Source organism: Diabrotica virgifera, chromosome 7 (genome assembly GCF_917563875.1).
Source record: "Diabrotica virgifera virgifera chromosome 7, PGI_DIABVI_V3a".
In the NCBI taxonomy this organism is placed as follows: domain Eukaryota; kingdom Metazoa; phylum Arthropoda; class Insecta; order Coleoptera; family Chrysomelidae; genus Diabrotica; species Diabrotica virgifera.
Window position 1 is genome coordinate 30,275,888 of NC_065449.1, and position 25,190 is coordinate 30,301,077.

At 33.4% G+C, this 25,190-nt stretch overlaps 1 protein-coding gene across 1 annotated transcript; it reads left to right on the forward strand.

Annotated features, from left to right (window-relative positions):
• Positions 1-2,399: 2,399 nt before the first annotated feature.
• Positions 2,400-24,613, forward strand: LOC114328062 (SET domain-containing protein SmydA-8-like). Its single transcript, XM_050656314.1, has 8 exons — positions 2,400-2,546; positions 7,895-8,012; positions 14,403-14,616; positions 17,059-17,397; positions 18,492-18,718; positions 21,489-21,611; positions 22,137-22,361; positions 24,304-24,613. Exons 1-8 carry the CDS (start codon positions 2,535-2,537, stop codon positions 24,546-24,548), a joined length of 1,503 nt encoding a protein of 500 aa, XP_050512271.1. The 5' UTR covers positions 2,400-2,534; the 3' UTR covers positions 24,549-24,613.
• The last annotated feature ends 577 nt before the right edge of the window (positions 24,614-25,190 follow it).

Here is a 25,190-nt window from a genome sequence, read left to right on the forward strand (position 1 = left end):
CCTAACGGTGACTTGTCTCTGGCTATCCTTACTATCCTTGATTCAAACATCCTGCTTATATGTTGATTCCACTCTTCTTTTCTGTTATTTACCCAGGTATTTATATTGTCTACCCCACATATGCGTCAGATTTTCTCACTTTTTGCCCTGTCCTGTAGTCTTTTTCCAGCAATCCATCTTAAGATCGTCATTTCGTTGGTCTCCAGATGTTTTTGTGTTTTGCCTGTATCTGGGCTTGTTTCGGCCGTATAAGTCATAACTGGCCTAATAACTGACTTATATATTCGGGCCTTTGTTTGCACTCTTATGTGTTTGTTTTTCCAAATTGTGTCGTTTAGGCATCCGGCCGTTTTACTGGCTTTAATTATTTATTCCTTTACCTCTTCTTCGATATTGTTGTCAGCTGATAGATTAATTCCCAGGTATATAGATGCTAGATGTGATGGGATAATTCTTGTATATCCAGGCGAATTGAATTTGGTGCAGTACAACCAGAGTTTCAAGAAACCTCAGATGCACAGAAAGAAATCGAAGGTGAATAAAGTCATTCTAGCCTCAGCCGCAAAGTTTCCTCATGCAGCGAGAAAATGGTGGTGTTGGAGGTCAATAGACATTCAAAGAAATTTCTCAAAAGGAAACAAAAAAAGTAAACAACCTAAGACAAAGTTAACAGAAAATTTGAAAGTATAATTCTGTACTAAGCAAAAAGGTCTTGGGTCAAAAATATCTATTTTGACAAGTTTTTTAGTACGAAAAAAAAAGTAATATAAATTGATAGAAATGTTTATCTCTGTTTTGAAATTAACTATTAAATTCAACTACAGTCGGAAAAATGAAAGATTACCCATGAACGATCATATCAATCACTTATTTTGTATTTGCTGTCTTTTTCTGTAAATAACAAACGTTTTTTATAGAAAAAGACAGTAAATACAAAATAAGTGATTGATATGATCGGTCATGGGTAATCTTTAATTTTTCCGACTGTAAGCATTGAAAATCCATCACATCTACATAGTTTAAAAAACTTAGTCAAAATCGATATTTTTAACTTAAAACCTTTTTACTTATCAGTACAAAATTGATATATGGGATATATTAAATTTTACAGAAAAAATACAATTCGTATTAAATAGATCAACTTAAAAACACTATAGTTTTAATTATTATTTTGTTTCTCAGTGTAACTCAAATGTACTACTGTTTTGAACGAATTCCTCATTACTTTTCTTAGTGTAGTGTGAAGTATTACCCCTACCATTATCCGACCGATATTTCTGTCCCCTGAACATCAAAGGAGCCGACAAGTGCTTTCGTTTCTTGTTGGATGGAGTATTCTTTGGTCGCACAGAGAAATATTTATATTAGGATAGGTCTTTATAAAAATCGACTCCTACGAATGACGGTTAAGAGGAAACAGTAGCGATCAACAGGTAGCGAAAACGCGTTCCAAGATTGCGGCTGTAATTTTGAATATTTTTTCGAGATATTTGGCACACATATTTGTAATATAATAAAGAATTGCGGTACAAAGCCCAATTTGAAAAATATATTAATATGTGGAAATTACTCTGTAATTAAATACAATATTAAAAACACGAGCCTGTACCGCCATTAAGAAGAACAGAAAAATACACTTTCTTCAAATAAACTTTTTTATCCGATGCCTAGATTTTGTGTCATTTTGGAACTACTAAAATTTTTTATTCCATTAGTAGTTCCAAAATGACACAAAATCTAGGCATTGGATAAAAAAGTTTATTTGAAGAAAGTGTATTTTTTTGTTCTTCTTAATGGCGGTACAGGCTCGTTTTTTTAATATTGTACATACAGGCAAGAGAACAATAGGAAGGTCCTTTAAAAGGTGGCGAGATAGCTGGCAGTCAACATCACAGCTACGAATACAAGATCGAAATCGGTAAGGAACAGGCCAAGAGGCCTATTGTAAGAAGAAGAAGAAGATTTTTTCGCTTTGGGTCCTACGAGGCCCCCTTTGGGGTCGAGGCCCCTAGACAACTGCCTACTTTGCCTAATGGTTAATCCGGCACTGGGACTAAGTAAGTAAATAAGTAAGAAGGTAAGCAAAAAATTCGGAGAATTTCCCATTCTGTTTCCAATGATGCACTAGTCAATTTATCACCCTGTATAAATTATTTTTACATCAATCAATCATTTATGAGAAATCTTTTCTTAAAATCAGAAATCCCTTTTCTAAAACTTTCGTAATATAAGTTTATATTTATTATTAGAATGCTATAAATAAAAAGTTATTTACAAAGTAAGTTTAAGTAATATTTGTTTTGTGTTTTATTGGTAAACACACTTAGGTACGCTAGAAAAACTTAAGATGATGCGAGAAGTTTCTCGATTGACGTTCCTGGTTCCAATGTGCGAAAACTAGGTCCTAAATATAAATTGGTGGATATAAATTTGACTTTAAGCCAAGATTGTTCTCAGTGATTAGAAAATTGTAGACAGGTGTTGTTCAGTATTTTTACTACACTATTATCTTTCAGTGACTGAATAATTCTAGAATGGTACAGGAGGTAAGTGACTTTTTACTCAAGCCTACGTATTTAATTTCTTCTTCTTCTTCTTAAATCAGGCATGACTCTTTAGTACGTATTTAATTTATTTCTGAATGACAGGGAGAGAAGCGTAAGTATTTTAAAGTGTTTCTTCTTGCAGTACCGTCTTCTATCGGAGGTTGGCTACCATCACAGCAATTTTAACTTTGTTGGCTGCAGCTCTGAACAACTGTATTGAACTGCACCCATACCACTCCCTTAAATTTCGCAACCAGGTAATCCTCCTACGTCCCACATTTCTCTTTCCCGAGATTTTTCCTTGAATTATGAGTCTTAGCAGAGATTACTTTTCTCCTCTCATTACGTGGCCTATATATTCCAGTTTTCTCGTTTGCATGGTTTTTATGACTTCGCATTCCTTCCCCATCTTCAGCAAAACATCTTGATTTGTTTTGATTTGTGTTGTGATTTTTTATTTTGAAGTGTGTAAAATATTTTATTTCCAGCTGAGCGGTTTCGGCTTATACAGCCATCATCAGAGCTATGGTCAATAATTTCAAAATACTACTATGAAGAGAGAGGGATCTCATGTGAGATAGAAAAAAACTTTTTCTTATTCAGTTTTTTATTAATCGAAAAAACTTTGTTCGACGTTTGGAAAAAAATACTGTTGTCTGTTGTGGAATTGTTGTTACATTGAAAACATCTAATACAGGCACAAAAGACTCTCACAAAAAACACAAAAAATGTTACCATCTGAAACGAACGTTGGCATGCTGCTCTCTTCATAGTGGTATTTTGAAATTATTGACCACAGCTCTGAAGATGACTTTATAAGCCGAAAGCGCTCATCTAGAAATTAAATATTTTACACACTTCAAAGTACGCTTCTCTATCCTCTCCCTTTCATTCAGTAGTCATAAGTGTGTACAAAAACCATTTCAGTCTTTACAATTTTAATTTATTTATTATTCATTTTGCTATATTTCGTATTAAATTTAAATCTACAGTGTGTTCAAAAATTTGATACAGAAATACAAATATTGTAAATATAGTCGGTTCGCTAAACTCAGACACAACTTGCCAGTGATTTTAGTAAGTAATTTTGCCAATTTGGTAAAATAGGCAAAAAAATTACTAAATAGTTAATAATTACTAAATAGTTAGTAATTTTGCCAATATTGGCAAAATTAGCCAAAAACAAAAAAATTACCTACTAAAATCACTAGCCAGTTGTGTCTGAGTTTAGCGAACCGACATCATTTCTTTTTCGTCCATCCATTTTTCATTCATCTACTTATAGCCTATTCTGATAGTGTTCTCATATTAAACTGTTATAGAAGCTTTACTTTATGTTTCGTATTTGCATCTCCTTATCTTTCAGGAGGAGAGTGTATTGTATTTTTGTCGTCTTTCAGTGTATATGAATTTCCCTGGTAGTAATCGGTGGTCACTTGCATATTTCCCTTGTCTGTATACTCTTCATTATTCAATCTTCGCTTGTCCACTGCTGGACATAGATTTCTCTCATAATTTTCCATCTATTTCGATCTTGGGCCTCTCGCATCCAATTCCTATGACAACGTTTTAGATCACCAGTCCAATGTGTTGGTGAACAACCTCTGCTTCGGTAGGCATCATCTCTTGGTCTCCATTCCAGTATCCACTTTGTACATCTGTTATCTGTCATTCGAGCCACGTGACCTGATCTCGCATCAGCCACTCCTGATCTATACTCTTTCATCTTGTATACTCTTTAACTCTTACTTCTTGTATTATTATTTTGCTGGCTTTTCTTACTATTATTATGATGTTTTGTTTCTATTAGGTTGCTCCCATGTGTATCTAAGTATTTTTTATACTGAATTCTTTGTGTTGGTTATGGCCAAATCGTATTGTAGACATATTTCAATTAGCTGACTTCCATTATTGTTTCTAATTTCTTCTTCTCCGAATCGTTCCACTATATCTTCATCTTCCTATTCTATGTGGCTGCTATCTTCTTTTTGCTTTGCCTTATCTAGTGTAAAATCTTTATTTTTCCTTATGGTCGCATTGTCATTCATTGCGTATACTCGAAGATTTATTGTTTGTTGTCCAAATACACTCACCGGCACAAAATTCCGCCAGCCAAAATTGTCAATTAAGTTTGTCAATTTATAACTTTATTATTTGTGCTCCGATTTTCAAGATTCTTGCACCAGCTTGTAGGTACATGTATTGATATCATTTGGTATTATTTCGATAACTAAAAAATTTTGCATGCATAGCATTATACAGGGATGAATGGAAGCGTTGTATATTCTTAAAAAATTCTGTGGAAAAATGGAATAGCTGATTTTGTTTCATAGTCCTGTCATATTATCCCGGAGGCATCACAAAATTTTTGTTTTTGAATTATACGAATATCTCTTTTCTTGAAAGAGCTGTACCATTTTTTGTAAATAAAAACACTGATTGACTCATAAAATAGTGGTTGGATTGAAAAGATTAGAATGACCCGCATTCATGCCACATCTGAATCCTATCAAAAATTTATGGGATGAATTAAAAAAAAGCTATTCGCCGTCATCCTAGACCTCTAGAAAATTTGGTACAGTTATGGCCCTGGTAGAGGAATATCGGGCTATTCCCCAGCCAAGGATAACACATCTTTATTCGATGTTAAACAGATTAAGAGCAGTCGTTGCTGCAAGGGCTGGACATACGCACTATTGAATTGTTTTGTTTTGTTGTTAATTTTGTTTTATTTTATTAATTTTAGTGCGTTTGATATTTTTAATTAAATAAACCTTCAAAGCAGTGTTTTTATTTACAGTTCTTACAAGAAAAGAGATATTCGGATAATTCAAAAAACAGAACCTTAGTGATACATCCAGGATAATATGAAAGAAGTAATGAAACAAAATCAGCCCTCCAATTTTTCCACAGAATTTTTTAAAGTTAAAATAAAAAACAACGCTTCCATTCAACCTCGTATAATCTCATCTAAGCAAAAAAATTTTGTTACCGGAATAATAACAAACGACATCAATACATGTACATAGGTACAAACTGATGCAAGAATCTTGAAAATCTGAGTACAAATAATAAAGTTATAGACTGTCAAACATAATCAAAAATTTTGGATGGCGGAATTTTGTGCCGGTGAGTGAATGTTCATCTTATTTTCAATTACTCGTTCATGTATTTGCTGGTAATCTCATATGTGTTTTCTCCATTATTGATACTCCTTTTGCTTTTGCTGCTGAAAAGAATTCATTTAACATTGATATTGTTTCCTTCCTTTGATATTTTTCTGTCCAATATTGCTTCTTCGAGTGTTTTGTTATTTTCATCTCTCGGGTATTTGTACTCAGAGCCGTGTTTAATTTTCTGACCCCTTGCAAGTTGTAAATCCTTCTAAGTCCCAAATTCTTATATTCCTCTACCATTTTGCGTGTCATATATCCTATATCGTCTATATTATGTGCTACAATAATTTGATATGATAGTGTATATAAAGTGTCTTTAATATAATATGATTTGATATGATAGTGTCTTCAAATGATATGATAGTGTATATAAAGTTGTATCGTCATTCAAAGTTATGCCCATGTTTTGGCATTTCTTATTCAAAATAGTGAGTGCTCTTTTCAAAATATATTTTGAACAATGTTGGTGGCAGAAAAACCTCCTCTTTTACTCCTTTAATTATGTCAAGTTCTGGTATGATGTCTTGCGGAGTTGAATAATTTTTGTTTTGACGACGTTTCGCCAAGGTCAAACTCGCCATTGTCAAGCAGATTATTTCTGCTTCTTCCTGATGTTCGAATAGAACCAGTTTGTAGGATTTTTAGGAGGACTCACGTCACTCCTAATTCCTTCAGACTCAGGATGAATATCTGTTTCCCTTTTCCTTTATTTTGGTTGTTTCCCATTTTCAGGTGGAGATTTCCATTTTTTCTTTTCCATTTTCTACTGCCGCTCTTTATTACTAAGGAGCGTTAAACTGGCACTGGATCTGATCATATGGCGTTGTTCATAAAGACTGACAAGGATCATCATCATCATCATCATCATCATCATCATCATCATCATCATCATCATCATCATCATCATCATCTTGGTGCTACAACCCTTAGAGGGCCTCGACCTTCTCAAGCTTTCTACGCCATTCTGTTCTGTCCCTTGCTTGCATTTTCCAGTTGCCGACTCCGATCTTCTCGGCATCTTGTGTTACCCCGTCCATCCACCTCAGCTTTGGTCTACCCCGTCTTCTCATTCCCACGGGTTGAGCTGCTAGAATCTATTTCATCATGTTCGATTCAGGGGCCCGGGCTACATGTCCTGCCCACTGCAGGACCTGCCCTGGTTTCGCTTAATAACGGTGATAATATCTTTTCCACCAAACGTATGCTTGTAGATATTCTGTAGTTCAAAGTTATATCTACGCCTCCATATTCCGTTCTCACAGACCGCTCCGAATATCTTTCTTTCAAAAACCGATAGAGCGGATTCATCTGTTTTAGTTAGCGTCCATGCCTCTGATCCATATGTAGAACGGGGACTATCAATGTTCTATACAGCCTTGTACGAGTTTTTTAAAACAGACGTTTGTTAGGTAAGTATAATACTTCGATAGACCATGATAACACCTGTTTGCAATTATTATTCGCCTTTTTATTTCCTCAGATGTGTTATTATTGGGGTTAACCGATGTCCCTAGATATATGAACTCTTTGACAGTTTCGTAGTTTTGGACATTGATGATAAGATCTGCGTCAACATTTCCATCTCTTGTGTTTGTGATAGTCGCCATGAGTTTGGGTTTATTTTGATTTCTATGTGACCCCATTCGTTTTGCTGCTGCTGCTACTAGATCGGTTAGGATTTTTGCAGTTCTCGCACTGGTTCTTGATATAATGTCCACGTCGTCTGCATATATGCTGACTGACAAGGATCGCCATGTGGCATTATTTGGCTTCCAGCGCTCTGGTCCAACTGAAGTTGAGATTAACATTTTCACCAAAAAAAAGACAAGTCAGTATTACTTTTCACTTTGAATACGAACTTCTAACGTGTTTACAATTGGGGTAGGTCGCGGCTTGCCACTTCACATAACGAAGGTCAGCAATTTGTTCTAAATTAGTGGTCAGCTGAAAATAGAACGGTTTTAAGTACACTTTCTCCAAGATCTATTTACACAAACAATAATATAAAATTAGACATAGTATTTTAATTATTTTAATACTAATATGACGTTTTTGGTATTGATCTCATTTAAATCCAAAACGCAAGTAAATACTTAAATTTACAATTCTATCGCGAATTACTAAATTACTTTTAAGGCTTGTGTTACAAGTTTAACAATTCCTTATTTACAGGATTTATTTGAAATTAAGAAAAATGAAAAACTTGGAAGGTATGCAGTGGCCAAAAAGAATTTAAAGGTAGGAGATGTCATTTTCTCGGAAAAACCTTTTACGTACGGTCCTAAATCAGGTAAATTTATAAATACACAAATGTCCAAAAGTTTGGAATATTGGAGTATTTCATATTTTTATTGATTTTTATATATAAACTCTTCTGAATAGTTAAACATCATTTTGTTTCAATTATCATCAATACTAAATAAATCTTAAAACCAGATGAACAATATACAAAAAAATGATTTAATCTCTTGGTGTAAAAAACTTACAATGTACAGCTTACATTTAAAAATAAATTGGTATAGAAAAAAAATAATTTTTAATAAAACTAATAATCAGTATTTCCTCCATTGGCCTGCATGCATCCCTGTAGGCGATTTGGCATGCTGTCGATTAACTGGTCGAGCTGAGCTTGCGTAATTCTCTCCCATTCTTCACGAGCAGCATCTATTAGTCCTCGAAGTGTAATAGGGGGATTGTTTCTTTTCTTGATGCGTGTTTTGAGAATGTCCCAAGCATGTTCAATGACGTCCATGTCGGGAAAATTCGAGGGCCACTGTAATGTAGATATTTCTTCTTCTTCTAGAAAATGTTGTACTGCTGCTGTTTGATGAGGAGGCGTGTTGTCATGCATAAACACAAATCTATCACCTACTGCCCCTTGGAATAGACGCACGACAGGATTTAAAACTTTCTCGATGTACACAGCACCAGTGACTCTTCTCTCCAGAACCAGCAGTGGCGCCCGTGTACCAGTCATAATACCACCCCCAATCATAATTAATACTGCCACCTTCAAATGGGACACGCGGTTGGGCTGTTTATAGTCGGACTTATCGTCCTGGGGACCTCCAAACCAGTGTTCTTCGCGAATCAGAAACCAAACCAATTTTTGATTCGTCAAAGAACATCACGTTATTCCAGTTAGGACCATGATGCACCATTTCTCTAACCCATTGTAACTTTACTATTTTGTGTTGGTAGGTTAGTTTAGGAATATGTAAGGGTCTTCTATATACAAATTTACCGCATTTGGTCTGTGTGTTACTGTTTGCTGTGAAACATTCAGTCCTTGAAGTCTACAAATTTCTTTTGATATATACCAGTTGTAGATTCCAGACGATTTCTTCGAGCTATTAATGTTATCTGCCGGTCTCGTGCTGCTGTTGTACATCGACTTCTACCGCTTCTGCGTCGATCCTTCACGTCATTTGTACCTTGGATTTTTTTTAAATTTTCGATACAGCACTATGAGTAACATCAACAATACTTGCGATATCTCTTTGAATAAAGCCCTGTTGTCACAAAGCAATTACTCTAGATCTGTCAAAATGAAATATCACGTTTCTAGGCATTTTTAAATGGTTCAATTCAAATTTAAACAAAGACTGAAATAATGTGTAAATACGCTAATCAGTTGAATATGACTAAAATGATACAAAAACGTTTCAATTTTTTTATCATTTTCATTTGAAGACGCTCTAGAATGAATATCAACAACAGTTTTGAAACCACCATAGGCGTAGATATATTATTTGCACATATTACAAACTTTTGGACATGTGTGTAAAGACATAATATAACAATCGTCTAGGGGCCGACGGGGGAAGGGTTGAGTATGCAATTTTATGCCCCCTCGGTTAAGTTTTTTGGTGAGTAGAGATTTTTTCGAGAATACTATGCTGAAAACTAACAGATAATTTGTTATTAGCAATTGTTTAAATAATTACATCTCTTGAACTGTTAGAGATATTTTTTAATTTCATCAAAACGAAAGTTGTTCCTTTCAAAAAATGAAAAAATGAGGTTTGGTAAACTTTAATCCGATTGTTACAATGAAGTTATACCAAATTTCTTATAAATATATTCCAAAATAGGCATTCGATGGGGCTTTTCCAAGTATAACTCAGTGTCTAATCTTCGTGGCTCAGTGGAGGATGCTCTTCAGATTATTGAAACACCAATAGCACTTTAGAGAATTTATTTGTAACGACAGCCACTAGGGTAGTTACCCCGGGAGAACGATTGAGTACTGATATGACTTGTACGCGATTTTGTTGAAGACTCTATTTGATTCTACATATTGAATGTATGAAGGAATGAAGGTAAAGGCACATCTTGCCTGGTTGAATTGATTCTTGAGAATGATTCTAAAATGTATTATCTCTTGTTGGCAACATGAACTAGGTCCTAGCCCACACGCCAAAAATAACAAAGGTTTTTAATTAGTCAGCTAAAATTACGTCCATTGCCAAAATATTGTTTATAAATTGCAACAATTAAACAAATGAAATATTCCGCACATGTTTAAATATGAAAACAAATTGGCTCGTGTGATGTACGGGGTGATAAAAATATACTGTTTAATATCGGATATTAATTCTGAATATTTGGTAATGGACACTCAGCTTTTATACGTTCGTCTTGCTATCGGCTTCCTTTGTAATATTTTGTTAACTATTACGTTATCCTATACATTAACTTAATAATATAGTAAGTTGTGAACAATATTATAAATACAGACTTTTATCACTATTTGTGATAATTTGAATTTGTTCGCATTCACTTATAATCTCATATAGTTTAGTCGCAACATAGGAGGTCCCGTGGGAAATTCTAGCTCGCCGTGATTTGATGGTGGTATTATAGGTTTTTTGGGTCGCTGGATCCAATGGAAGTGGCCTGGAAGCCCAATTATGGTGCGTTTAATTGTTATTAACAAATTATGGTAAAATTAGGTATTTTTCAGGAATTATTAGAAGCCCTGTAAATAAATTGATAGCGTTAATGTCTTCTCTGGTGAATTTTTGGACGCTGAATCGAATGTGACTAGTCGCCATTACTTAAAATATGTTCTTATTTTGTTAATAACAAAATAATTGTTTATTTTCCGAAAAGCTCGAAATAATGCGCTATCTACATACAACAAGTTTGTAGGCTTTTCCATAGTATTTTTATACGCTAAATCGACTGCCACTAGTCGTGATAGTTTAAACCACGTTCCGACTTTGTTAATAATAAATTATTGCAAAAATAACGGTCTATAGTACGTTTACTCGCGGTTTTTGATCTAAATTATAAAAAACCACTTGGATTGACATGAAATTTGGCATACACGTAGCTAACATGTCAAACCAAACAAGTGATATTCTGCCGATGTGTGCTTTTACCCTGGGGGTGATTTTCACCCCTTTTAGAGGGCGAAAAAAGAAACCTTTAAAATAAGTCCGAAAGTGGATAAACTGGTTAATTCTAAGCAACTTTTGTTCTATCCAGTTTTTTCACTAAGTCAATAATTTTTGAGTTATTTGCGAGTGAATATGTTCATTTTTCAACAAAAAACCTACGTTTTTAGACGGTTTTTCCCAAATAACTCAAAAAGTAGGTATGTATTTAAAAAAAAATTCTTAGCAAAAATTTAGACTACATATAAAAAAGTGAAAAAAATGGTGTATGTGTGAGGTCTGTAGACCCAGTAGAAGCGGAGTTGTAGCTAATGAACAGCAGGTTCATATTCGTCAAATTCCAAATCGAATATTTAAACATAAAATAACCCAAAAATGAAGCACTTTTTGAGGAAAACTCACTTACAACTTTTTTAAAGCTTTTAAAAAAACTTTATTCTTGTTTTTTAAAAAAGTATCTAGTATCAAAAATAAGCAAGTTACGCTCAAAATAAAGTTGGTCCCTTTTTTTGATAAAAAACGGGAAAATCACCCTCTAATTAGTATCTCAAATGAAATTAATCGTTGCCGTTTCACAAGTTGCTTTACTTATGTTGTATTTATATAATCTGTAAGTCTCATCAGTTCGAAAGTGATTATAAAATCACCAAAAACGTGTTTTTTTTTTTGTTGAAAAATGAACATATCCACTCGCAAATATGTAATTCGAAAAGTATTGACTTAGTGAATAGAACAAACGATGCTTAGAATTAATCAATCAGTTTATCCACTTCCGGACTTCTTTTAAAGGTTTCTTTTCTCAACCCCGAAAAGGGGATGAAATTCACCCCCAGGATAAAAGCACACATCGACACAATATCACTTGCTTTTTTGACATGTTAGCTACGTGTATGCCAAATGTCATGTCAATCCAAGTGGTTTTTTAAAATTTAGAGCAAAATCGTGAGTAAACGTACTATAAACCGTTATTTTTGCAATAATTTATTAATAACAAAGTCGGAACGTGGTTTAAGCTATCACGACTAGTAGTCCAGGGCGCATCTGTTTTGAGATGGACGTTTAGAGGTGACTCAAATTTTTTTGCAGAAATTGCTTGAAAATAACTCAAATAATAATATTTGAGTTATCCTCCCACCCAAAATGGTTCGGAACATTGTTTAAATAATCAAAATGTCAAAATATGAAGGAAAAATTCGATTTTTTTATTGGTTTTTTGATTATAACTTTAAAACTATTCATTTTTGAGAAAAGTTGTACTGACATAAACGTTGCGTAATTAAATTTTCTACCATATAGAATTGGTTAACAATTTAAAAAATAGTCACCCTTGTTGCAAAATAGCAAAAATTGCGAAAAAATCTATACAAAAACAAGTATTCGCATTTTACGTTTTTCAACCATTTATGCTACACTTAGGACCTTCATATTTTACCCAGAAAAACTTTATGATATAGTAACACAACACTGTAAATTTCATTAAGATTGTTTAATAGATTTTGCAAAATCAATTTTGCAATCCAGCTTTCGCAAAAAAAAATCATTTTTTTAATGTTTCAGGACTGAAAATAAAGCTGATAGCAAGTTGAACTGTCTTTTGCTTATAGAAGTATACTGTACTTTTCATTTTCAATTTGCAAAATTAAAATCGATTAATAACCACGGCGTCAGGAAATTTTTTTAAATAAACATTAATTTTTGGTGCTACGCGCAGGACAGCGGTGTTCGATTCACACAAGTTGATTTCCACCAAAATTTCTTCCAATCTTTATCTAATATATTATTTTCTTACTCTATATTTTGTTGTATTTTAAAATTTTAATTCCACAAAAATCAAACTAATTTTATTATTGTTTGTGAAATATTGTTTAAACAATTGAATATGTTTAAAAATAATAAACTTTTATTTTCTAAGTTAAAATATATGAAGAAAGAAAGTTTTTGCTAAAAAAAGTGCTATTTCAAAGGATAGAGTATGTCTTTTTATTTTGCAATAAACAAATTTATTTATTTATATCGAAATGTAATAAAAATTAATATCTATCAATCATAATCAAAGGTCATTGGAATGCCCAATCAGAGCAAACTATCCGCTGTCCTGCGCGTAGCACCAATAATTAATGTTTATTTTAAAAAAATTCCTGACGCCGTGGTAGTTAATTGATTTTAGTTTTGCAAATTGCAAATGAAAGGTACAGTACACTTCTATAAGCAAAAAAAAATTCAACTTGATATCTTCTTTATTTTCAGTCCTGTAACATTTTGAAAAAATGATTTTTTTTTGCGAAAGCTGGATTGCAAAATTTATTTTGCAAAATCTATTAAGCCGAGCTTAATGAAATTTACAGTATTGTTTTACTGTATCATAAAGTTTTTTTGGGTGAAATATGAAGGTCCTAAGTGTAGCATAAATGGTTGAAAAACGTAAAATGCCAATACTTGTTTTTGTATGGTTTTTTCGCAATTATTGCTATTTTGCAACAAGGGTGACTATTTTTTAAATTTTTAACCAATTCTATATTGTAGGAAATTTAATTATACAACTTTTATGTCAGTACAACTTTTCTCGGAAATGAATACTTTTAAAGTTATAATCAAAAAACGAAGAAAAAAATCGAATTTTTCCTTCATTTTTTGACATTTTGATTATTTAAACAATGTTCCGGACCTTTTTGAGAGGGAGGATAACTCAAATATTATTATTTGAGTTATTTTCAAGCAATTTATGCAAAAAAATTTGAGTCACCTCTCAACGTCCAAATGTACTAATATTTTTACAGATGCGCCCTGGTCTATAGTGGAAATCGATTTAGCTTATAAAAATACTATGAAAAAGACTACAAACTTGCTGTAGATAGCGCAATATTTTGAGCTTTTCGGTGAATAAACAATTATTTTGTTATTAACAAAATAAGAATATATTTTAAGTAATCGCGACTAGTCGCGTTCGATTCAGCGAACAAAAATACACCAGAGAAGACCTTAACACTATCAATTTCTTTACAGGGCTTCTAATAATACCTGAAAAATACCTAATTTTACCATAATTTGTTAATAATAATTAAACGCACCATATTTGGGCTTCCAAACCACTTCCATTGGATTTAGCGACCCAAAAAACCTATAATACAACCATTACATCACGACAAGCCAGAATTTCCCACGGGACCCCCTATGTTGCGACTAGACTAATAGAACGCTAATAGTATTATGAAAATTGTAGTAATTTTATCTTCATTACTTAAAGGGTTACCAACATTATAATCTAATTTATTTTATAGACAGCCCATGCATTTGTTTGGGGTGCTACACCTATTTAGAAAGCCAAAATTTATGTTCTAAATGTTCCTGGCCAGTATGCTCACCTGAATGTGAAAATAAACCAGTCCATAAAGATTTCGAATGTGAAGTATTTTCCAAAGCTAAAGTGAAATTTCAACTGGTAGATGACCCGTCTGAAATCTGCCTTCAGTATGAATGTATTACACCATTAAGGTAAGTTATTTCTCTTCTCTTTATTGCTTCCTTTTATTCTTTATACTTCTACACGTTTACTAGAACTACTATAAGAAAATAATAATACAACGTAGGCTTGGTGAAAAAACTCATAAGTCAGAATAGAGTTCGTTTCTAAAAATGGCAAATAGAGAACAGTAGAGTATTTTATATTATCTGTCATCAACAATGTTGCATTTTCTTTTCTTCTCATATAATACTTCTTCTTCTTCTTACACTACTGTCTCCTATCAAGGTTGGCTACCATCACAACAATCTTAGCTTTGTTGGCTGCAGCTCTGAACAATTGTATCGAACTGCAACCGTACCATTCTCTTAAATTTCGCATCCAGGAAATCCTCTTACGTCCCACATTTCTCTTTCCCGAGCTTTTTCCTTGGATTATGAGCCTTAGCAGGGAGTACTTTTTCCCTCTCATTATGTGGCCTAGACATCCCAGTTTTCTCGTTTGTATGGCTTTTATGACTTCCGCATTCCTTCCCCATCTTCTTATAATACTAATAAACAAAAAATACAAAAAAATATCAGAATAAACAAAAAGTTCGACTTACTGAGTTTTACTTGCTTAACTCTATCATTGATATCGTACCAAGTTTGGTATAAATAGTAAATTCACCTAATTTATTATATATTTTTAGTAATTTTTTCTAGGTACCGTTATATTACGTCTGTTGACTATTCTTTGGCTTTCCATAACAGCTTGACGGTCACTCATTGTTTTAAATTTAAATCCCATTTTCTTTTTTCAATTTTGAAGAGTTGTATCACAGCAGTTCAGATTTCGACCTGTTGTTTCCAATTTCTTTGTTTCTTTTTATTTCATTGCTTCTGTAGCAATCGTATATTCTGGTTTTATAAGTGAGTCATCTATAGGTCTTGAAAATTTGTAATCATTTTGCTTCCTGTGATGATAGCATTCACACCGATACACTGACATTCAGTGTTGTTATCGTACGCAATATTTTCAATCGCATTATCGCACTGATCACCACATCACTATTCAAAATAGATAAGTTTCAGGAAACAACATTCTATACACTCACTAACGAACTGCTTCCCAACTAAAACTCTTCGCACATACTTCCGGTCGGTTGTAAAAAAGATAAGATAAGATGGAATCAAATGTAGCTGCATTTAAAGCGTTCTACAATATACAGGGTGTAACAAAAATACAGGTCATAAATTTAATCACATATTCTGGGACCAAAAATAGTTTGATTGAACCTAACTTACCTTAGTATAAAAATATGCACATAAAAAAAGTTATAGCCCTTTGAAGTTACAAAATAAAAATCGATTTTTTACAATATATCGAAAACTATTAGAAATTTTTTATTGAAAATGAACATGTGGCATTCTTATGGCAGTAGTATCTTAAGAAAAAATTATAGTGAATTTGGACACCCCTTAAAAATTTTATGGGGGTTTTGTTCCTTTAAACCCCAAAAACCTTTGTGTACGTTCCAGTTTAATCATTATTGTAGTACCATTAGTTAAACACAATATTTTAAGAACTTTTTTTACCTCTTAGTACTTTTTCGAAAAGTCAGTTTTTATCGAGATATTTTGAATATTTGTCCAATCCACCACATATTTGTGGACACTTTGTAACCACTTTGTGGTTAAGTACGATTGTGGACACTTTGTAATAATATGAAAATTTATTTATGATTTACATGTTTAGGTATATTTTGAACCATATTAAAAAAGAAACCACATCTCGATAAAAAGTGCCTTATCGAAAAAATACAAACAGGCAAAAAGTTTTAAAAACACTGCGTTTAACTAATGGTACCGCAGTAATAGTTTAATTGGAACGTACACAAACATTTGGGGGGTTTAAAGGCACAAATCTCCCATAAATTTTGTATGTAAACATATTAAAAAAAAGCCGCATCTCGATAAAAACTGCCTTATTGAAAAAATACTAAGAAACAAAAAAGTTTTGAAAATATTGAATTTAACTGGCACGTACACAAAAGTTTGAGGGGGTTTAAGGGAACAAAACCCCATACAATTTTTAGGGAGTGCACAAATTTTTCTATAATTTTTCTTTAAGATGTTCCTGCTATAAGAATGCCACATGTCTATTTTCAATAAAAAATCTGTAATAGTTTTCGATATATTCGAGAAAATCGATTTTCATTTTGTAACTTCAAAGGGCTGTAACTTATTTTATGTGCATATTTGTATTAAGGTAAGTTAGGTTCATTCGAACTATTTTTGGTCCCAGAATATGTACTTTAATTTATGACCTGTATTTTTGTTACACCCTGTATATTACCTTGACTATACTTGATAGTATATTATCAAAAATAAAGTATTTAAGTATAAAATATTTTAGAGTTGGCTAAAAGACTTCGGTCGATGGCCTTTTGGTACATTGTATCAATAAAGTATGTCTCTCTCTCTCTATTTTAGAGTTCTGTTGTCCAAAGAGAAAGATCCAAAACGATGGGAAGAGGAGATCCAACATATGGAACCTCATAATGATATCAGAAAACAGAAACCAATTTGGGAATTCAATCAACACAATGTAGTTGAATATCTACGATCAGTTTGTAAACAGGATAGGTTTTCTGAAGAATTGATACATACAGTATGTGGAATATTAGATATAAATGCATTTGAGGCTAGAACACCGGAAGGCAGTGCTGTAAGGTGTCTGTTTCCTAAGCTGGCAATAATGTCGCACAATTGTATATCAAATATTCATCATGCTGTTGATGGTAAAGGATCTGGAGCTTTTGATGATTTCAGGTAAGATAAATAAGTACTTCTTCTTCTCTTCTTCTTATATTAGGTCTCTTGCTCTTAACCGATTTTGAGCTTGTATTCGTAACTGTGATGTTGACTGCCAGCTATCTCGCCACCTTGTAAAGGACCTTCCTATTGGTCTCTTGCCTGTTGGCTTTGAATCTCTGACTATACGGGCTATTCTCTCGCTGTCCATTCTTGTCACAAGCTGATTCCACTCTCGTTTTCTCTGTCTTCCCCACCGTACTATGTCTTTTATATTACAGAGATCTCTTATTCTGCATTCGGTATTCTGTCTCTCAGTTTTTTCCCAGTTATTGACCTCAACGTTCTCATTTCTGATGTTCTTAATATTTTCTTGCTTTCTGCTGTGTCACATCTTGTTTCTATTGCGTACGTCATGATCGGTGTTACACATGATTTGTATATGCGTACTTTCCCTTCCAGTCTCATATCTTTATTTCTCCAAATGACATCCCTCAGACATCCTGACACGTAATTGGCTTTATTTGCTTGCTTTCGGACGCTCTCTTTAATATCCCCATAACTACATATTTCGACTTCCAGATATTCGAATCTCGAGACTTATTCAATTAGTTCGTTGTTAATTACTATTTTGAATCTTACGGGTTCCCTTGACACTAACAGGGATTTGGTCTTAGCTGTTGATATTTTCATGCTGTAGTTCTTCGCCACTGTATGGAAAGTCTGTGCCATTCGCTATAAGTTATCCTCGTTATCGGAGATTTAGATTACGTCGTCAGCATAACAGAGGATTTTTATTTGTTTCTCTGCCATCTTATATCCCTTTTCCTGTACTTTTAATATCTTCTATGATTTTGTCCATTACTAAATTAAAAAGCAATGGGCTCAAGCTCTCCCCTTGTTGGATTCCAGAGTTGATTTCTACTTCCGATGTTAGTTCATTCTCGACTTTTATTCTGGTTTTGTTCTTTGTGTCAATGTCTTTAATTATCCTTATCGTAAGATGTATAAGGATATGTATATAAGGATTAAGGATGAATAAGTATGGTGCTATTCATTTTCTCTAAACCTTTTTCTTTGTTTTATTTTCAACAAAATTTTGCTGATTTTAGTGTCACGGTGAGAGCAGCAGTGGATGTGCCTTCAGGAAAAGAGTTACATAGCAGTTACACGTATTCCTTATGGCCCACGTTGGTTCGAAGAGAGTTTTTAAGAGAAAGCAAATTCTTTGATTGTACTTGTGAGAGGTGTTCCGATAAATCAGAATTAGGTACTCACAGTAGCACACTTAAATGTCAGAAATGCGATAATGGAATAATCATGTCAACTGATCCATTAGGTGAGTCAAAGAGATTTTATTTTTGTTTTTCCATGAAGGGTTCACAGTAATTGGTTATTCACACCAGCTAGGAAATATTGTAACAACGCATTAGATATTATTCATTGATGTAATCATTCTATCCAAAAAAATTAGCAATCTTCATTGTGAAAAATTTTTAATAAATCATTTTAAGAGCTTTTTATGGATATCTGAGCTTCATTATGATTTAGGTCAAACCGGCAACAGGTGTATGTTTTGAAAAAATTTCAAAAAAGATTTTTAATATGTTGCATTTCCACAATGTACTCTTCCTTGAGGCATTTATAACCTGTAAGACGTAAGTTCTTGCATAAAAGTAAGTTCGTGTATAAGAAATTCGCTTAACTTGCTGTTCTTTCTAGGAAGTTCCGATGATGGCATGTGTTATTGCCGAAAGTACTTAGCTGGTTTTAATCAAAAAATTTTACACACTATCAATTTTTTGAAAACATACAGTTATTACCGGTTTGACTTACATTTAGAAGTGAGTACAAATCATACAGTCTTTATCCATTAATTATGATTGAGACCCTTACTAAATTTAAAACATTACGTTAATGACGGTTGATCTTCTTCTTCCTCAGCTTTTCTCTTGTCGGGGTTCTCTATTCCTTGTTCTTCCTCGTCACGCCATATACAGGGTGACTCAAATAAAGGGTCCATTAAAAATATCTCGAGAACTAAAGGCAACAGAATCATAAAAATTTGAATTAAGGGATTTTGAAGAGTCATCTGTTTAAGGTGAAACAGTAGCGATCAACAGGTAGCGAAAACGCGTTCCAAGATTGCGGCTGTAATTTTGAATATTTTTTCGAGATATTTGGCACACGTATTCGTAGATATATTCGTAGATGTATTCGTAATATAATAAAGAATGGCGGTACAGAGCCCAATTTGAAAAATATATTAATATGTGAAAATTACTCTGTAATTAAATACAATATTAAAAAAACGAGCCTGTACCGCCATTAAGAAGAACAAAAAAATACACTTTCTTCAAATAAACTTTTTTATCCGATGCTTAGATTTTGTGTCATTTTGGAACTACTAATGAAATAAAAAATTTTAGTAGTTCCAAAGTGACACAAAATCTAGGCATCGGATAAAAAAGTTTATTTGAAGAAAGTGTATTTTTTTGTTGTTCTTAATGTCGGTACAGGCTCGTTTTTTTAATATTATTTATATATATCGTTGTATATCGTTATATTTAATTACAGAGTAATTTCCACATATTAATACATTTTTCAAATTGGGCTCTGTACCGCCATTCTTTATTATATTACGAATACGTGTGCCAAATATCTCGAAAAAATATTCAAAATTACAGCTGCAATCTTGGAACGCGTTTTTGCTACCTGTTGATCGCTACTGATTCCTCTTAATGAAAATATTTTCATCTGCTTATAACTTTGTTTTTTTTTAATGGGACTTCGTTTTTTTTAAATGATTTTTAATATGTCTACTATTGTTAAGAATCATTAGTATAGCTAAATTTTTACTTTTAGTATACAGGGTTGGTCAAAACTCGGAATGAGTATTTTTAATTAGGTTAAATTAAAGCAGTTGGGTATAGGGAATACTTAAAATAAAATAAAAAAGTACCACGAAATATCATTTCATTACAATACTAAAATACAGGGTGTCCCATTTAATAAAACTCAAAAAATATTCATTCCAAGTTTCGACCAACCCTGTATACTAAAATTTCAAAATTAGCTATACTAATGATACTGTATAAATAGTATAGATATTAAAAATCACTTAAACGTAAGCAGAGTTTTTAATGTCAAACTATTACAGTTCTACAGGGTGTGAATGTTGCTACGAAATTATTAAAAAAACGTAAATATCTCTTAAAATATCCTGTATAATATTACAAAACCTCATATTTTAAGAAAGAAGATATTGAGGAGAATCCAAAAATGTAAGAATATACAGGGTATCCCATTTAAAAAAATGAAGTTATAAGCAACTTCCGGTATAACCGGAAGTTGTAAAGAGATGAAATTATTTTCATTTAATAGATCATCTTTCAAAACCTCTTTATTCCAATTTTCATGATTCTGTTGCCTTTAGTTCTCTAGATATTTCTAATAGGCCAGTTATCTATCTCACCCTATATAATTTTTATTCATTGTGTCTTCTTCACCCAAACCTTTTCCTTTCAAGTCCTCTGCCACACAGTCCTCCTATCTTATCCTCGGTTTTCCTCTACCTCTCCTTTCATCAACTTCTAACAGCTCTATCCTTTGTCGTATATAGTTTTTATTTTTACTTCTAACGTGACCACAGCAGTGCAGTCTTTGTTTTTGAATATTTTTAAGACTGTAGTCACCCCGGCTTTTTTTCTAATCAAGTCGTTCCTGATCCTGATCTTTCTAGTGTTACCCAACATCCACCATAACATTTTTATTTTAGCTACCTCCATCCTCTTTTCCTGAATATTCTTTACAGGCCACACTCCACCGCCATACATCAAAGCAAGTCTCACCACACTATTCAAATGAATTCCTTTCAGCCCTTATCCTATTTTCCGATAACAGAGTACACAGAATACATATGTTTGTTATATTAGGAAGAAGAGGGATAATAGATACCGAAAAACAGTGAAAGACAGTCAAGTCTTATTTGGACTCAAAATAAATTCAAAAATAAATAATCAAATTAAAAAGTATTAGTATAAAAAAAACACAAAATCGCTAGGTTCCATAAAAAAACGGCAGATAAAAATGAATACAATTTCTTTTAGATGACAAATGTGAATGGAAATGCACTCTTTGTGAATTTAAAACAAGTGCAATAGCTGTAAGAAAGGTTTTTGCAGCCATCCAAGCAGATTTAGATACTGTAGAATATATATTTGGACCAGAAGGTAAGTAGACTATGATCTTTTAGTTTATAAACATCTATATTTGTTGCTTTGTTATTTGTTGGCTTATTTTGCTAACTTTTTAATTGATATGCTAACTTTTAATTGGTTCTGATATATTGGTAGACCGACGGATGAGCAGTTTACAAGAAACATAGTGGAATGGCGTCCGAAACAAGAAGGGTACAGAGGCAGGCCACCCAGCAGATCCACCGATGATATAAAGAGAATTACTGGAAATTGGATAAAAAGGTCACAAGATAAAGAGTATTAAAAAAGGGATGTCTAGGTGTAGCAGTGGACAATTTAGGCTCTTTAGACAGATAGACGATGCCTATCCTTTGCGGATGTTGGCAATCACTTTGGCCGACATGACTATGTTGACACTCGCTCAAAATAAATGCCTGGATACGAATATTATTCAACCGCTAGGCCATAAGATGTTTCTAAGTGTTTTTGCCTTCTAAAAGTCTGAATTAGCTAAACTCTTATGAAAATTGATTACGATTTTGATGTTTGTGGTTTCAGGAATCCAACAAAGGGAAACCTTATACAAAAAGTACAAATGTGTATTGCATCCTAAAAATTCATATATGACAATACTAAGAAGTGGATTAGTCCAATTATATGGAAAAGCCGAAGGATACACTTTGGATGATTTGCCAGATATTATTTTAGAACGTAAAATGGAGCATTGCCAGCAACTCTTAGAAGTTCTCGATGTAATAGAACCAGGGAATTCGAGAATAAGAGGTAAGCTAAACTTTTAATATAGTTACATCAACTTCTTTTCCTTCTTCTTCTTTTTGTGTAGACATCACTCTGTATTTTTCAATGTGCCTCCAGTAGTTGTCGTTCCATCGTTTTCGTGCTTTTTCCAGTGATCGTCTTCCTATTGGGGATCATCCCTCTCGCTGTCTTTACTACTCTATTTTTTGTTGTCATTCGGCTTGTGTGGTCGTTCCATTGTACTCTTCTGTATCTTGCTCAGTTCGTAATGCTCTCCACCCTGCATCTCCGTCGTATATTTGCACTTCTAGCTCTGTCCCATGGTGTCTTACCATCGATTTTTTAAGGGTTTTTATTTCTGCTATTTCTAGCATTATTTTGGCTTCTCTATGTCATGTCCCATTTCTCCCGTATGTCATTATTCGTCCGATGGCTGCTTTGTAAATTTTGTTTTTCATTTCTTTCCCGGTATTTTTATTTCTCCATATGGTTTCATGCAGCAACCTGCGGCTCTTTTTGCTCTATGCACTTGATCTTCCACTTCTGTTTTAAGCTTTCCGTTACTGGATAGTAAGATGCCTAGATATTTAAACTCCATCACTTGTTCTTTTATCTGACCCTCTAGCTATGACCTGTAGATTTTTTTCTTCCATTTGGTATCCGTTTTTAGTTCTTACTTTTTTTATTATTTCATTCATGATCGGGTTGAACATTAGAGGACTCAGGGAATTCCCCTGCATTATCCCATTACTAAAATAGAAGCCACAGTTAGAATGCAGTGCAGGTAGCATAGGGCAATGTATTTCTTACCGGAGAACGACCGACCACGTTGCCGGATTTGACCGAGCGGTGCATTAGGACCGGATTTAAGAATCATAGCACTGGAATATACGCGCACACAACAATTGCCTACGGTTGTATACACGCACATATCACTGTGCCGACGATATGAGCGGCATCCATGCGCGCCGTAAGACTAACACTGCATTCTAAATCTGGTGTTTATTATAGCTTACTGGGTCAGTTAGTTCTTCTTCTAAGATATTTTCGATCGTTTTGTTTATTCTTAAAGGTAACTCTCACGCGTACAATAAGTGGATAACGTCCTTTGTCCTTAAGGTCCACGAAACATAAATATGTCGATTTGTTGTATTCTAATGATTTCTCTTGCACTTGTCCCATAGCGTCGATATAGATCTTTCCAACCTAAAATCTTGTTATACTTCTGCTAGTTTTATAATTTCATTCAATTTGTTTGTTATCACGCTGCTTGTTAATTTTGGTGTTGTGTTTAATATATTAATTCCTCTGTAATTTTCCGGGTATAATTTGTCTCCTTTTCGAAGAAAGGTATTGATGCTTGATCTCCATTCTTGTGATATTCTATTTTGTTCTATTATTTTTTTTAATTAGTTTTAATAGTTGTTTGATCAGATCTGGTCTTCCGTACTTTAGGAGTTTATTCGGTATTCGGCCCTCTAATAGTGATATTCTATTATTTAATTTCCTTAGTGCTTCCTTTACCTCTCCCTCCTTAATGTCTATTTCTTCGTTTGTCTTCACTTGAGAACTTTGAGAAGCTCTGCCAGTATTCCATTTTTATTTTTCTGACTGAAGTATTCGTTTCATCTCTGATTCGTTTATAGTGGCTCTATGCCTGTTGTGTTTGTTATGATCTGTATTATAAAGACTTTTTCTTTTCTTCACATTTTATCTTCACTTGCTCTCTAAACCATGGGGTTTTCTTTTTTGATATGTTAGCATTCGTTACTTTTCTTTTTCGAAGTGAATTTGTCGCAGTGTTAATTATGTTACTTTTAGGTTTTCCCAGTTTTTGTCGATGTTATCGGTTTTTATATATTGTGTATCAACTTATCATCTGTATATAACTTTTGTAGAACTTTCGAACAAATAAAAAACTAAAGATTGACCGTGAAAACATTTACTGATCTAAATTTTTTTGTAGGTGTCATTCTCTACGAGTTACACGGTCCACAAATGATTCTTGCAAGACACCAGTATCAAAACAATGTCATCACAAAAGATGTATTCAAACAGGAGTTGAGAAAATGCGTTGAGACTTTGGGGCAAGCGGCTCAAATCCTGAAACAAGAACCATCTAGTCTTCCTGAAGGTCAACTTTACTTAATAGCAAATCAAGCGTATGAGCAACTTAATGAAAACTTTGATATGCTAGTTGAAACTGCTTAAAATTGTTAATCTTTCTTTTGTAATGTAATTAATAAGTTAATATAAAAATATCAAGTAGAAAATTATTTGTTGTTTTTCTTAAGCCTTTTTAATGTTACTATAGAGGTGAGTTTCTTCCATCCATCTTTTTCCTTAGTCTTCTTGTAGTTCATTGCTTGAGTTTTTTACCAAATATTTTAGGTTAGAAAGCAGAGTAAACTACGGGCTAAGTGCTAAGTTGAGCCGGTTAAAAAAATTGAGGAATAGCATTGCAGAGAACTTAACACACATTAGTATTAAGATTTTTAATAGAAAAAATGACTTAAGACAGAGAAAAATTTGACAATTACCGATGTTCGATAGTATTATGAACCAGAAGAAAAAGATGCAGATGGCGCTCAATACATTTTGTGTAAGGGTATCCAAATTGGGAGTCCTGTTCGAATTGTGAGCATCTAGAAGTGAGCATTTACGAGTCTTTTCTTTGAGAATTTCTCGAAGACCTTCTTCTTCTTCTTTTAATAGAACTATATCCTGTTTCTTCTGTTACAGTCTCTGATGCGATCCGGAGCTCCAGCTATCGTACCATCGTTTTTTTTTGTCTTCCTATGCGTCGCTTGGTGTTGGGCTTCTGTGTCTTTGCCCATTTCGCTATACGTTCAG

Excerpts from the sequence above, each read along its gene's own strand:
- LOC114328062 (XM_050656314.1), top strand. Across the intron at positions 17,398-18,491 it reads GGAGCTTTTGATGATTTCAG|TGTCACGGTGAGAGCAGCAG; the intron begins GTAAGATAAATA and ends TGCTGATTTTAG. Across the intron at positions 18,719-21,488 it reads CATGTCAACTGATCCATTAG|ATGACAAATGTGAATGGAAA; the intron begins GTGAGTCAAAGA and ends AATTTCTTTTAG.